The sequence below is a fragment of the Lactuca saligna genome, chromosome 2 (genome assembly GCF_052625555.1).
Source record: "Lactuca saligna cultivar CGN05327 chromosome 2, ASM5262555v1, whole genome shotgun sequence".
Classification (NCBI taxonomy): Eukaryota; Viridiplantae; Streptophyta; class Magnoliopsida; order Asterales; family Asteraceae; genus Lactuca; species Lactuca saligna.
Window position 1 is genome coordinate 170,464,535 of NC_136418.1, and position 13,961 is coordinate 170,478,495.

The 13,961-nt window shown below is 37.8% G+C and overlaps 1 protein-coding gene across 1 annotated transcript; it reads left to right on the forward strand.

The window, feature by feature from the left end:
- The first annotated feature begins 10,209 nt into the window (after positions 1-10,209).
- Positions 10,210-10,683, forward strand: LOC145030379 (putative mitochondrial protein AtMg00820). The gene is made up of 2 exons (XM_078978755.1): positions 10,210-10,556; positions 10,644-10,683. Exons 1-2 carry the CDS (start codon positions 10,210-10,212, stop codon positions 10,681-10,683), a joined length of 387 nt encoding a protein of 128 aa, XP_078834881.1.
- The last annotated feature ends 3,278 nt before the right edge of the window (positions 10,684-13,961 follow it).

A 13,961-nucleotide genomic window follows, 5' to 3' on the forward strand; every position in this document is an offset into this window, starting at 1 on the left:
CGTTGAGCCTAGCTAGCCCAATGACCTGATCTTAAGGCCCGAAGACATTTTTTTTACGGTGTGTTGGGTTTTACCGATCCGACACAACGTAAATGGACTTTCAATGGCTTGTATACCACCGGTCCCCAAGGGTCCTTTGGTATTGCTAGTAAAGTCTACATTTCATGCGAGGCGGGTCGGGGACCCCTCGTACATTTTATCCCCAACCGGCTAATGGAGTTACCGGGGTCTTCGTGACCTCTTTCTCTTCGGATGTGGGACTTCACCTAGTCAGGGCGATTGGATAACGCGATTAGTATTGACGACGCCTTCGGAGTCGTTAGTATAACTATAAACTGGGCGTTTGTGTAACGCGGGTTTGTAGTAAATAATCCTGCTCGAAAACCTTCCAACGTCGCCTGGGACTGACACTATACGCTATGCAATGGTTTCAATGTAACATCACGTAATTCAAGGAACTAGGAGAACATCGGGTTTTCCTAGGGTTTTCAATACTTACAAATTTGAAATGCATACATTCTAAACGAACATTTTTTTTACAAGTATAGAAACAAACAAGCATACCTATGGATCTTCACAAACGTTTTCGGAAACTTATCTTTTCAGAAAATATCGGATTTTCTGGTGGTTCTTCAAACAATACAAACATTCGATTTCAAACACTACTTATGAACTCACCAACATTTCATATGTTGACGTTTTTCAAAATACTTGTATTCTCAGGGAGCCAGTGAATCAAGGGAAATCATATCCAGTGACGGTTGCGGTTTATTTTTGTATGAATTGAACAAATTAATTTTTGGGAAATGTAATGTTTAAACAATGTATGATATGTAAACACTACTGGTTGTACTATGTTGATGAATGGTGACGAATGTTGTTATGTTTCATATATATTCAATGTTACGGTATTCAATTGAGTCACGACAGCCCCCGGACGTTTCCGCCGTCTGGTTCGGGGGTGTGACATGCTTGGTGTTAAGTGAAGACTTAGACACACACAATAATCCTAATTACATATGAAGACATATGTATATAACCAATTAGTGATTTTACCACTAATTAAACATGTATTAAACATCCTATTGCGAGGAAAACACTTTGGTCAAGTGCTAGGAGGCTATCTGGTTGCAACAAAGGAGTGCAAAGCCTCATACGAGAGTTTATGGTCCAAAGACCATGTGTGTTGGAGTTTACGGCCCAGGGGAGTAAACTCCTAGCCGTAAACTCTCAATTGGTCACCAAAAGTGGCTTAAAACTCTTAGGGCTTAAGTGGTTAAGTGTTCCAAAGCTTTAACCAAGTGTTTGGGTGGGTTTAAGGTCCTAAAATGACCTAGTATGGTGTTCACGGCCCTGGGACCACTCCCCCATGAGTTTACGGCCGTAAACTCATGGTAAGGAGTACCATTTCGTGAATCTTGGTCCTTAGGTCCATGGGGGTAATGTTCTATGCTAAAAATCCAAGGCTTTCTAAAGTGTTAGGGTGACATGTGTACCCTTAAAAGGGGTTTACGGCCCAAGAACATGTCTTGGCCATAAACTCCTTGAATCCCATGATTCTTTATGTTTTCTAATCTCCAGATTTGATAAACATAGAGTACAATGACTTGGATCAAGTGTGCTTACAATCTATGAGCTCAAATGGTCGATATTGGCCAAGAACACGAGTGTGTGTTCTTGGTGGATCTTGAAAATCTACAAAATGGAATGATTTCACGGATGAAATCATGTAAGATTACTAGATCATCTAAGATATCAACTAGTTAGGGCAAGAAACTTACGAGTTTTGAAGATCGGGATGGTACCTGAGATGATTTGGGCCAAGGAAATGAAAGAAATGAACAAATGACTTTCATCTTCACCATATAAGGTGAGTTTACGGCTCACATGGAGTTTACAACTATAAACTCCCATGTGGTGGCCGTGAACTCATGGTTAATGTGTTTAAGGCTCGGTCTTTGTGCTATAAATTCAGCAGATAAACCTCGACACTTCTTCCTTAAGTGTACAAGGCTCAGAACTCTCAAATGGAGTCTAATTTGTGCTGAATGATAGCATAAATGAGTTTGACTTTCTATTGACTTGGTATGTTGTACAGAATGGAAATTTCGGGTTGTCACATTATACAAGTAATATACCTACTAGATTCTTATACTTAGAGTATAAGTCTTTAGGAAACTTATACTTAACATTCATACTTGTATATCGACAAAGTATAATGCTTCTAAAGTTATGCTACCATGACTCTGTAGCTATGACTGTATGACTTAGTATTATACCTCTGGTTATTATTACAAGGATCACACCTTGTGGTAGTATAAGGATCACACCTTACGGTAGTACAAGAATCACATCTTGTGGTAGTACAAGGATCACACCTTGTGGTAGTACAAGGATCACACCTTGCGGTAGTTTGGATCACACTTTGCGGTAGTACAAGGATCACACCTTTTGGTAGTTTCCATATGCTTCATCGACGTTGGAAGGTAGCAAATTAGGCAAGTTTGTAACCCACAAAATATTGGTTTTAGCTAACAACCATGGTGGGGTTGTCACGCTCACACGAGATTAACAAATACAGGTCAGAGGACTTTCACTAAGATCCCCAGTCTTACATGATGAATACAGTAACTTATATAGACTTTGATGGTGTTCTATAGTTCTAACAACAAAAGCATTTTCATGTCTATAACCCTAAGTTACTAGACTATGCTTTTAAACATTACTCCTAATTTCATAACATTTAGGCAGTATGACAACTATAACTTGAAGTAAAACCAGGTTTTATCTTCACATAAAACCAATAATAGAAACATACTTTTTAAATTAACATATAGAACTTTCGAATATAAGTTCGGAACTATATCGCACACAACATATATATATACAATCCAAAGTGTAACTCAAGATCTACATTTGTATACCACTATAACAATAACATGCTAACAAGTTTACGATAGTTGTATGTTTTTAAAATATCATATACAAAATAAATATATCCCAGTTAATATAACTATCTATGTTGATATTAATACACTATCATATAGACATAATATTATCTTGTATACAATATTTAGCATGCGTTTCCCCCCGAAAATATTAGAAAGTGGGGCCGTGAAACTCACCCTAGTAGCGTGATCTATAGAATCTAAACAGATAGAGGCTCGTCGTTGTCAGGATCAGGAAGGAAAACGGCTTCGGAAAACAAGAGAGAGAGAGAGAGAAAGAGAGAGAGAGAGAAAGAGAGAGAGAGAGAGAGAGAGAGATAAAGAGAGAGAGACAGGCAGAATGGATTTGTTAAGCCTTGGGGTCGAAATGTCTATTTAAAGGTTGTTCTAGGCTATTTCATGTCGTGGCATACCTAGGGTCACATCGTGGCGATCTATGAGTCACCTCGTAGCTTTAACATGTGTTTTCAAGCCCCGATTAGTGTCCCGGACACATTTCACGTCGTGAACTTAATTTCCACGTAGTGACTTAAGGCGGCTAGGGTTTCTGCCATGTGTCATTCCCTTAGATAGTTGCATCTTCGGAAGGTCATAACTTTTGCATACGAACTCCGATTTTGATGTTCTTTATATCCACGCATAGGTATTTTCGAGTACTACAACTTTATTTATGTCTCCAATAGCTAATTATATGTCTATTTTTAATTCCACTTGTTATAGAGATTTATAGTGTGCGGTTTATCATAACTTCTTCGAGCGAAGTCAAATTTAGACATTCTCTATATTTTTTGAATCGTATGTACATATACTTTGAGTTGTATCATAAAGAAAGTTCATATTTGTATTAGAATTATCATGAAATACATAGTAAGTTTATTACATTACTAGTTTAACAAAATCACATCACATAATTGGTAAAATCACATGTGATTGTTATTGACCTAATTTTGACTATTGTTACATTCTCCCCCCGTTTATAAAATTTCGTCCTGAAATTTATTTTGTACCATGTACCACCGAATGGTCTTGGATAGCTTCCTTGCTTCCTATTTCGATTTCCCTATCACAGCCTAACTTCCTTGACTCCTTAACTTTGGACATTCCTTCTTGATATGTCCAGTTTCACCACACTCAAAACATGATTGTCCTCCATTATAGCCTATTTCAGTGTTTGTTCCTTGATTTTCTGTTGTAGGTTTAGTGCTCCTACAATAATTGGCAGTGTGTCTATTCTTTTTGCACTTCATGCAAATATGACAGTCACCTACGTGTTGATGGTTGCATTGAATGCACCATGAACAGTTACCTAGGTGATGACGATTACACTGAGTGCACCTTGGGAGTTTTCGTGCATACTTCCTTGGTTGTACGGGTATTGTTGTTGTAGATGCATAATTAGTTGCCACATCTTGTTTCTCCTCAGATTACTGTATGGGATTCTTCCCATTAAATTTGCGCTTGTTCATTCTAGATTCGGGAGACTCAACTATAAATACCACTTGGATTTATGTGCTGGTAAGCTGATGAGTTATACGCTTTGCAGTGTCGTATGTTGTAGGCTTTGATGCGATCACCATTCCTTTGATTTTCGATTCTAGTCCCCAGATATATCGTTCGATCTTCTTATACTTTGGGCTTACTAGTGCCGGGCACATCACCGCAAGATCATTGAATCTAGCAGTATAAGCATTTATCTTTGAACCCTTCATGGTTAGGGTCCACAATTCTTATTCCAGCTTATGTATTCCCTCTGTAAGACACTACTCCTCTACTAGCATCCTCTTCATCTCTTCTCATTTCATGGAATTGGTAGCATCAATACCCATTGTATTCACATGATTGTTCCACCATCTAGGTGCTGCATCAACGAAGGTACACACAACAAATCGTACCTTACATTCGTCCAGAAAGAAGATTATTTCAAATATTGATTTTTCCTTTTCAATCCACCGGGTCAAGCTAACTACCCCTTTTGTTCCATGGAAACTCTTAGGTTTGCAATTCATAAAATCCTTGTAGGTACACATTCTGTCGGTCCCTACATTGCCTTTATTTCTAACGCCTCTTCTTGTAACATTAGCTAGAGCTGCAACGATTTTCTGAGCTATGATTTCTTCAAGTTTTGTTGAACTTATTGGAGGGTTTGTTTCTGGTGGCAGTGGTTGTGATTGTTGTTGTTGTGGTTCTGATCGTTGGTTAAGGTTTAGATGAGTGCTACTTCTTCTAGGCATTTTGTTTAGTTCCTATACATTTTAGATCACCAAGGGTTTAGTCTATCAAATATTACTCCCAATTTAAATAAGTTATATGATCTGATCATAATAAAATATAGTTGTACACGTACACCTAGTTATGATAAGATCTATGCACATATGAACTTTAATTGCAATATCTGATCTAAATCCTTGAGATCAATAACATTGCGGGTATTTAGGTGTATTATCATCGTGGGTCTGAGTCTTCATATATGACTCTGTATCTATTAGTTGTTGTATTCATGCACTTTTAATTATTGTTTGTTACTTTAGGTCTAGCTGATAAGGAACCGGTCAGTCAGGACAGTCGAAAGGGATGGATCGTTTTAGCATATAGCCATTCTGAAATCCAGCAACCCAAGCTGCATGTCTATCCTGTCACCGCTCCCGTAAGTAGTCCTTCAGTAGAATAATTAATAATACTTTATATTGTAGGATAAGGGATATACCTAAAACTAACAGAGAAAGCCCTAAACTATAGTCGTGCTTTCCTAAGAAAGTACTAACTCACTATAGTTAATAGCTCTGATACCAATATGTCACACCCCGGCCGTCGGTGGAAACACCGGGCGGTGTAATGTCATGTCTCGTATCATAGTTATCAACTTCCTGAAAATACATGCATTTAAAATACATCAACATAATTTTGATGAGTCGACAACATTTGAATCCATATAAAAATAATACATTTTTCCAATTCAAAAAGTATAGTTTTGAAAGTATCATTTTGACTCTCAAACATTTAGTATACATATCCTAGGTATAATGGTTTACTTACCAAATAAGTGTTATACCTAAACGTTCTTTGAACCTAGAGTATAAGTATAAATGTTTGTAATTCCATACAATCTAAGTTGCTACATATAAATCTTATTTCAATTCTATACGAGTAAAAAGGATAGGTATAGTGGTCTACTTATTATACAAGTAATATACCTACTAGATTCTTATACATAGAGTATAAGTCTTTGGGAAACTTATACTTAACATTCATACTTGTATATCGACTGTATCGACTGTAACTCGACGAGTCTATGGCCCGACTCGTCGAGTAGAGTCGTGATCTTGGGCAGCATATAGATCGGCGACTCGGCGAGTCCATATTCGGGACTCGGCGAGTCGGCCTGCCAGGTAGAAACCCTAAATCCCCGGGTTTACACCCTATTTAAACCATCTTATGAGCCCCCAAACTCTCTCCTTCACCCTCAAAGCATTATTTAGCAAACCCTAACCATTCCATTGAGTATTTGAGCATTTCTTGTGTAAATCTTGAAGTTTTGAAGAGAAGAAGGAGGCTAGATCCAAAGGAGAAGAATAAGATCCAAGTTTTTGCACCCATTTCAGAGTATATTGAGGTAATAATCGGTTTCCTCCTATTTTGATGATTGATTCTCCTTTATAAGCATATTTAGCCCATTTTACCCATTCTTTAGCTTGTTCATAGTAGAGAAATCATATTAGATTGATTAGCTTTCGGATCTAGCCATGTTTCAGTACCAAAAAGGTAGATCTATCAATTTAATGGAGCCATTTTGCATGATAGCCCTAGATCTACTCTTCCAAGTGCCTTTTTAGCCTTTATATCCTTTTGTATGCATATGTACACGTAAAGTTGGGAACTTTACGTGGTAAACCAGCCTTAGGAACTCAGATCTATATATTGTATGCAGTGGTTTTGAGCAGAATCGAGTTTTTAGTAATTGCATGCATGTGACTCGGTGAGTCGTTCTTCGGACTCGGCGAGTCGAGTCGCGAGTCCCCGATCCTTACCCTTTGAGTGATTCCGAGTGGGGACCAGTGAGTAGTGGAATGAACTCAGTGAGTCGTAGGATAGACTCAGTAATGGAGGGACTCGACGAGTTGTTCATACAACTCGACGAGTCTAAGGCAATCTTCATAAATTCAAGAACAACACGTCGAGTTGTTCATACAACTCGGCGAGTCGGATGCAGATAGTCTGAGTTTTAGAATTAAATGGGAACTCGTCGAGTTTAAGCCATACTCGACGAGTAGCAGCAAACAGGGTTGAGAAATGAGAGTAGGGACTCGGCAAGTTGGCGGCCCAACTCGGCGAGTCAGGTCAACTGTAAGTTGACTTTGACCGGAAGAGTTGACTTTGACCAGAGAGTTGACCTTGACCAGAAGAGTTAACTTTAGCCAGGGGTAAAAGAGTCATTTTACCCCAATGCAGTTATTGGTATTTTGATTGAGTGTGTTTGTGGAATTGTAGCCGGGGAGATACCGGAGCAGCAGCAGATAGCTTCCAGAGCCATACACTCAGCAGCTAGATCACGAGGTGAGTTTCCTTCCAATAGGAACGGGTATAAGGCCACAATGCCGACCCGTATAGCTAGTAGTAGTTTCCGGACTTCGGTCCGATGCAGATTTTATTATGTTTGATGCCTTCATGGCTCAGACAGGATTTATGTGTTATGTGTTCCGGGTTACAGCCCGATGCAGTATGTTGTTTATGTGTTCATGCTAGTTGATATGTTTATGCTATGCTATGATCAGTAGTTCCGGACTTCTGTCTGATGCAATCAATTCCGGACTTCGGTCCGATGCAGTTAGTTCCGGACTTCGGTCCGATGCAGTTAGTTCCAGACTTCGGTCCGATGCAGGAGGCAAGGCCTCAGTAGTTCCGGACTTCGATCCGATGCAGAGGGCAACGCCCTGGCTAGTTCCGGACTTCGGTCTGATGCAGTGGGCAAGGCCCAGTATGTGTTTATATGTATTGTATGGTATGTGGTAGTTTGGGGGAGCTCACTAAGCTTCGTGCTTACAGTTTCAGCTTTGGTTTCAGGTACTTCCGCAAGCAAAGGGAAGAGCTCGGGTTGATGGCATCGCATACACCACAGTTTCAGTTGTCCTGGGAGATGTTTCTAGTTTTTCATAAATGTGATTGATACAGTTCTACATAACTATTAGTTACTGTTTTGAAATATTGACGTATGGGTTTTACTTTGTGATATCATTTTAGTACTTTTAGTAATTGTTAAACAAAAATTTTTGGGTCGTATTTTGGGATGTTTCATCGACAAAGTATAATGCTTCTAAAATTATGCTACCATGAGTCTATAGCTACGACTGTATGACTTAGTTTTATACCTCTAGTTATTATTGCAAGGATCACACCTTGTGGTAGTACAAAGATCACACCTTGCGATAGTACAAGGATCACACCTTGCGGTAGTTTGGATCACACCTTGCGGTAGTACATGGATCACACCTTTTGGTAGTTTTCATATGCTTCATCGATGTCAGAAGGTAGTAAATTAGGCAAGTTCGTAACCCGCCAAATATTGGTTGTAGCTAACAACCACGGTGGGGTTCTCACGCTCACACGATATTTAAAAATACATGTCAGAGGACTTTCACTAAGATCCCCAATCTTAGATGATGAATATAGTAGCTTATGTAGACTTTGACGGCGTTCTATAGTTCTAACAAGAAAAGCATTTTCATATCTGAAACCCTATGTTACTAGACTATGCTTTTAAACATTACTCCTAATTTCATAACATTTAGGTAGTATGACAACTATAACTTAAAGTAAAACCAGGTTTATCATGACATAAAACCAATAATAGCAACATACTTTATAAATTAACATGTAGAACTTTTGAATATAAGTTCGGAACTATATTGCACACAACATATACATAGAATCCTAAGTATAACTCAAGATCTACATTTGTATACCACTATAACAATAACATGCTAACAAGTTTACGATAGTTGTATGTTTTTAAAATATCATATACAAAATAAATATATCCCAGTTAATATAACTGTATATGTTGATATTAATACACTATCATATAGACATTATATTATCATGTATACAATATTTAGCTTGTGTTTTCCCCCGAAAATATTAGGAAGTGGGACCGTGAAACTCACCCTAGTAGCGTGATCTATAGAATCTAAACAGACACAGGCTCGTCGTTGTCAAGATCAGGAAGGAAAACGGCTTTGAAAAACGAGAGAGAGAGGGGGGAGAGAAAGAAAGAAAGAAAGAACGGATTTGGCGTACCAAGCCTTGGGGTCGAAAAAGCTATTTATAGGCTGTTCTGGGCCATTTCACGTTGTGGCATACGTAGGGTCACGTCATGGCTATCCATGAGTCACCCCGTAGCTTTAACACGTGTTTTCCAGCCCCGATTAGTGTCCCAAACACATTTCATGTCATGAACTTAATTTCCACATCGTGACTTAACGTGGCTAGGGTTTCTGCAACGTGTCATGACCTTAGACAGATGCATCTTTGAAAGGTCATAATTTTTGCATACGAACTCCGTTTTTGACATTCTTTATATCCACGCGTAGGTATTTTCGAGTACTACAAAATTCGTTTAGTCTAAAATAGCTAATTATATGTCTATTTTAAATTCCACTTGTTATAGAGATTTATAGTGTTCGGTTTGTCATAACTTCTTCATGCGAAGTCAGATTTAGACATTCTCTATATTTTTGGAATCGTATGGATGTTTAATTTGAGTTGTATCATAAAGAAAGTTCATATTTGTATTAGAACTATCATTAAATACATAGTAAGTTTATTACATTACTAGTTTAACAAAATCACATTACATGATTTCTATAATCACATGTGAATGTTATTGACGTAATTTTGACTTTTGTTACAGGGAGCACCAAAATATTAATCAAATTTTTGAGGGGAGGATGGTGGAAAGAATACAAATGCTTCCAATGATCAAAATGATGTTTTTCATGATATTAATGATAATTTTTCGAATGCCGATGAAGGTTATGAAACTGAAGAAATGTACAAACATGCACCATTAGAATTTGATCCTACATATCTTCCAATGGATAAATGGATTAAAAGCCATCCTAAAGAATAAGTTTTAGGTGATCCACACGAAAGAGTACTTAGAAGAGCTCAACTATGTGCAAAGAATGAGGTACTCAATGTAAATAAAGAATTTTGCATGTTCAATGTTTTTATTTCGAAAATTGAACCAAAATCAGTCAAAGATGCTATGGAACATCCTGATTGGGTTGTTTCTATGCAATCTGAACTTGTTGAATTTGAAAGAAATAAGGTATGGAGATTAATTCGCAAACCAAATGATGTTTCAATTGTGGACTTAAAATGGATCTTTAAAAACAAAACAGATAAATATGGTAATGTTGTACGAAATAAAACTATGCTTGTAGTTAAACAATATTCGAAACAAGAATGTGTAGACTATGAGGAAAATTTCGCCCCTGTAGCAAGACCCGAGGTTGTTCAAATATTTTTAGCTGATGCAGTGCACAAAGACTTTGATGTGTACCAGATGGATGTAAAGTGTGTGTTTCTTTATGATGAACTCGAAGAGACTGTGTATGTTGAACAACCCTAAGTTTTATTAACGAAGAATACCCTGATCATTGTTATATCTTAGATAAAGTTTTTTATGGGTTAAAACAGGCACCATGAGCCTGGTATGCTACTCTTACTAATTTCTTAAAACAATCAAAATTTAAACAATGTGACAACCTGAAATTTGTTCCGTCGCTGCAACCCATTTCCGTTAATAAAATTTATTTTTATTGAAATTTTCCGTTAACTTTTGGGTTAGGCGAATCAATTAATGTTTTTATTCTTATTTTTATATTCATATGTGTCGAAATGAAATAAAAACACGTGAAACACCCTCGAATTCATTTGGAAATTTTTTTAGTTTACGACCAAGTCGGGCTACGACCATTTAATCGGGTACGACCATAAACTCCGTTTAACGTTAGGATCGGGTGAATCCCCACCTGGCCGCAAACTCAAACCCTATATAAGGATGAGTGGGCCTTCATTTGAGTCTTTTTCCCACTCCTAAAGCTTCTATCTCTACTCTCTCTCTACAAGTCGATTTTGATCATAAAACGCCCCATTCAAGCTCCAAAATCGTAAGTAATCCTTCCTAGCTAGTTGTTTAGCTTGGTATGCATGCAAATTCGTGATTGAATCATTCAAAAGCCCCAAAAACATGTGTTTACGGTTAGGGAACACCTCCCAAAACCGTAAACTCCCATAAGGGGGTTTTGAAGCCCCAAAACCCCTCCAAAACCCTTCTAATGCTTACCTATGACTTAGAAACTTGCATGCATGAACTTAGAACCCAAAAATCATGTCTTTATGGGAGTAAACATGAGTTTATAGTCCATGAACATTCATAGACCGCAAACTCCCTTTCATGGTGTTAAAGTGCCCTTAAACACCTCCTATAGCTTGGATTAATACATAGAACCTTGTATCCCTTCATTTGAAGCACCAAACTATGCAAAAATGAGCCAAACATGAGTTTACGGCCGTAAAATCATGTATTTACGGCAGTAAACTCACCAAGGGTCCTTCAAGAACTGTAAACTCCATTTTCAAGGTCATTTCAAGTCCCAATCCCTTCCTAAGCCCTAGAATCAACCACCATCGAAGTGAGGACCTTAAACATCAAAGAAACCAAGTCCTCATAGAGTTTAAGGTTGTAAACCCCAAAGGAATTGGTCCCTTGGCTGTAAACTCCACTAAAGGGTCCATTTGAAGCCCTAGTCACTTCCTATGCCCTAGAATTGAGCCTAGCTTATTTCCCCAAGTGATATAAGACCTTTGAGCAACCAAAAACACCCCACCCATGAGCTTACGGCTGTAAACTCATGGGGGATATGGTCTTTGGGCCGAAAACCCCCTTAAGGGTTTACACTTGAAGAGTAAACTCCTTATTAAGGCCCTACACTCCTTAGATGCAACCCGTATCACTTCCAACACTTGAGATAAAGTGTTTTCACGCATCGGAGTGTATTATCTTACTTAATTAGTGGTTCAATGTCTAATTAGATACAATTGTGTATCACTTCATGTTACATAGGACCCTCGCGCGTTTTCAAGCCCTATTGACACTTAGCATCCTACCCGACGCATTCCCGTCTGGTGAGTTCATACCCCTATACATTTTTCTGTGTTTTTCATGTTTTTAGGGGGGAATACAAGCAAAAGCAAGGGATCTTGTACTCCAAAACTTATTATTTCGTATGAAATGTTACATGTTCAGTATGCTTTTAACACAGAAAACTGTATTACCAACCGTTTAACTTGTAGAGTTTATCTTCGAAACTAAAACAAGGAAAACTTGTGAAATTCATTATAAAATGATATATTTTATATCTCACAGAGGATTTCATGCCATTCATAAAATAGGATTTTCCATATTATTACTTGCAAATTCGTTATTCTTAAGATTAGAGACACATCCTCGGTAACACTCCCCAGGGATACGAGAGTGGAGGACCCACCCTGTAACCAGAATCTCCTGGAGGGAGAACGTGACTTGTGTGTATAGATCTATACGGGGCTGACTACCCCGCACCATGCTGCTAGCTACAGTGGGACCGACAGGTCTACGGGTGACAAAGTCATAAAATGATACTGGCCCCGTTACGCGCCATATCCAGTTTATCGTATGGTCATAGAACTCGCAACTTAGATAATGGAGATTTACTTTTAGTAATAATGAACCTAGTGAACTAACCTCCGAGTAATAAATGTTTTGATTACTAGAGGGTATCAGTAATGCCCTTAGGATTTAGTTCACTACCTACTTATTAGTTTTATATACGTGTTAAAACTAATGTACTTTTCAAGGATAACCAAGCTTTCAGGGAAACTTCACTTAACAATACAAGTATGGTAGATACTTGTACACTTCATTCCGAATCGATAACCAACCACCAACTTTTAAGGAAAATAAGGGTTTTTCCTGGGATAACTTTACTTTTCACGAACAGGTTGTTTATCAAATGAATAACCAAACTACTTTTATAAGAAAATATGGGATTTTCTTGGGAAACAACTTTTCATAAAACCAAAGGAAACTTATTCTTTTACCCAAAACAAACCACTTATGAACTCAACAACTTTATGCTAATATTTTAAAACTGCTTGTATTCTCAGGTTCTCGTTATATAGGTATCCCGCATTCTTTTGGAAAAGACGGAGTGTATAGAAGTCTCGTCTTTACTTTTGTTCAAACTGATCTATATATATAAAACATGTATTTCCTTACTTTCAAACAAATTTAAATTTTCTTATGTAATGTAATGGTTGTGTTTACTATGCTTGTTATGTACATTGGTTGTGATACTACGCATGACGTCCTCCACCCCGGAACGTTTCCGTCGTCGGTTTCGGGGTGTTATTTTTGAAAGAATGTTGGGAATCATCTAATGATTGTTCAAATTTATGTTGATGATATTATTTTTGGCTCTATTAACCCTGCTTTGTTAAGAGAATTCGAAATTTTGATGAAAAGTCAATTTCAAATGAGCATGATGGGAAAAATCAGCAACTTTCTGGGGTTAAATATTCATCAAAGCAGAGAAGGAATATTCATCAATCAAGAGAAGTACACAAGAAATCTGCTGGAAAAGTTTGGCATGACGAATAATATAAAGCTTAGAGTACTGATGGCTGTTGGAACGAAATTAAGTCATTCGTTTGATAAACCAGCTGTGGATATCACTTTATATCGAAGCATGATATGTTCGTTACTTAACCTTACGAAAAGTCGACCTGATATCATGTTTTCTGTGTGCAATGGTGTCAGGTACCAATCAAACCCCATGGAACCATATCTCAATGCAGTCAATAATATTTTTTGTTATCTCAAAGGAACAACTTCATTGGGATTGTGGTATCCTTCAAAAACAGGGTTCTTTATTCAAGCATTTTTAGATGTAGACTTGGGAGGTTGTAATCTTG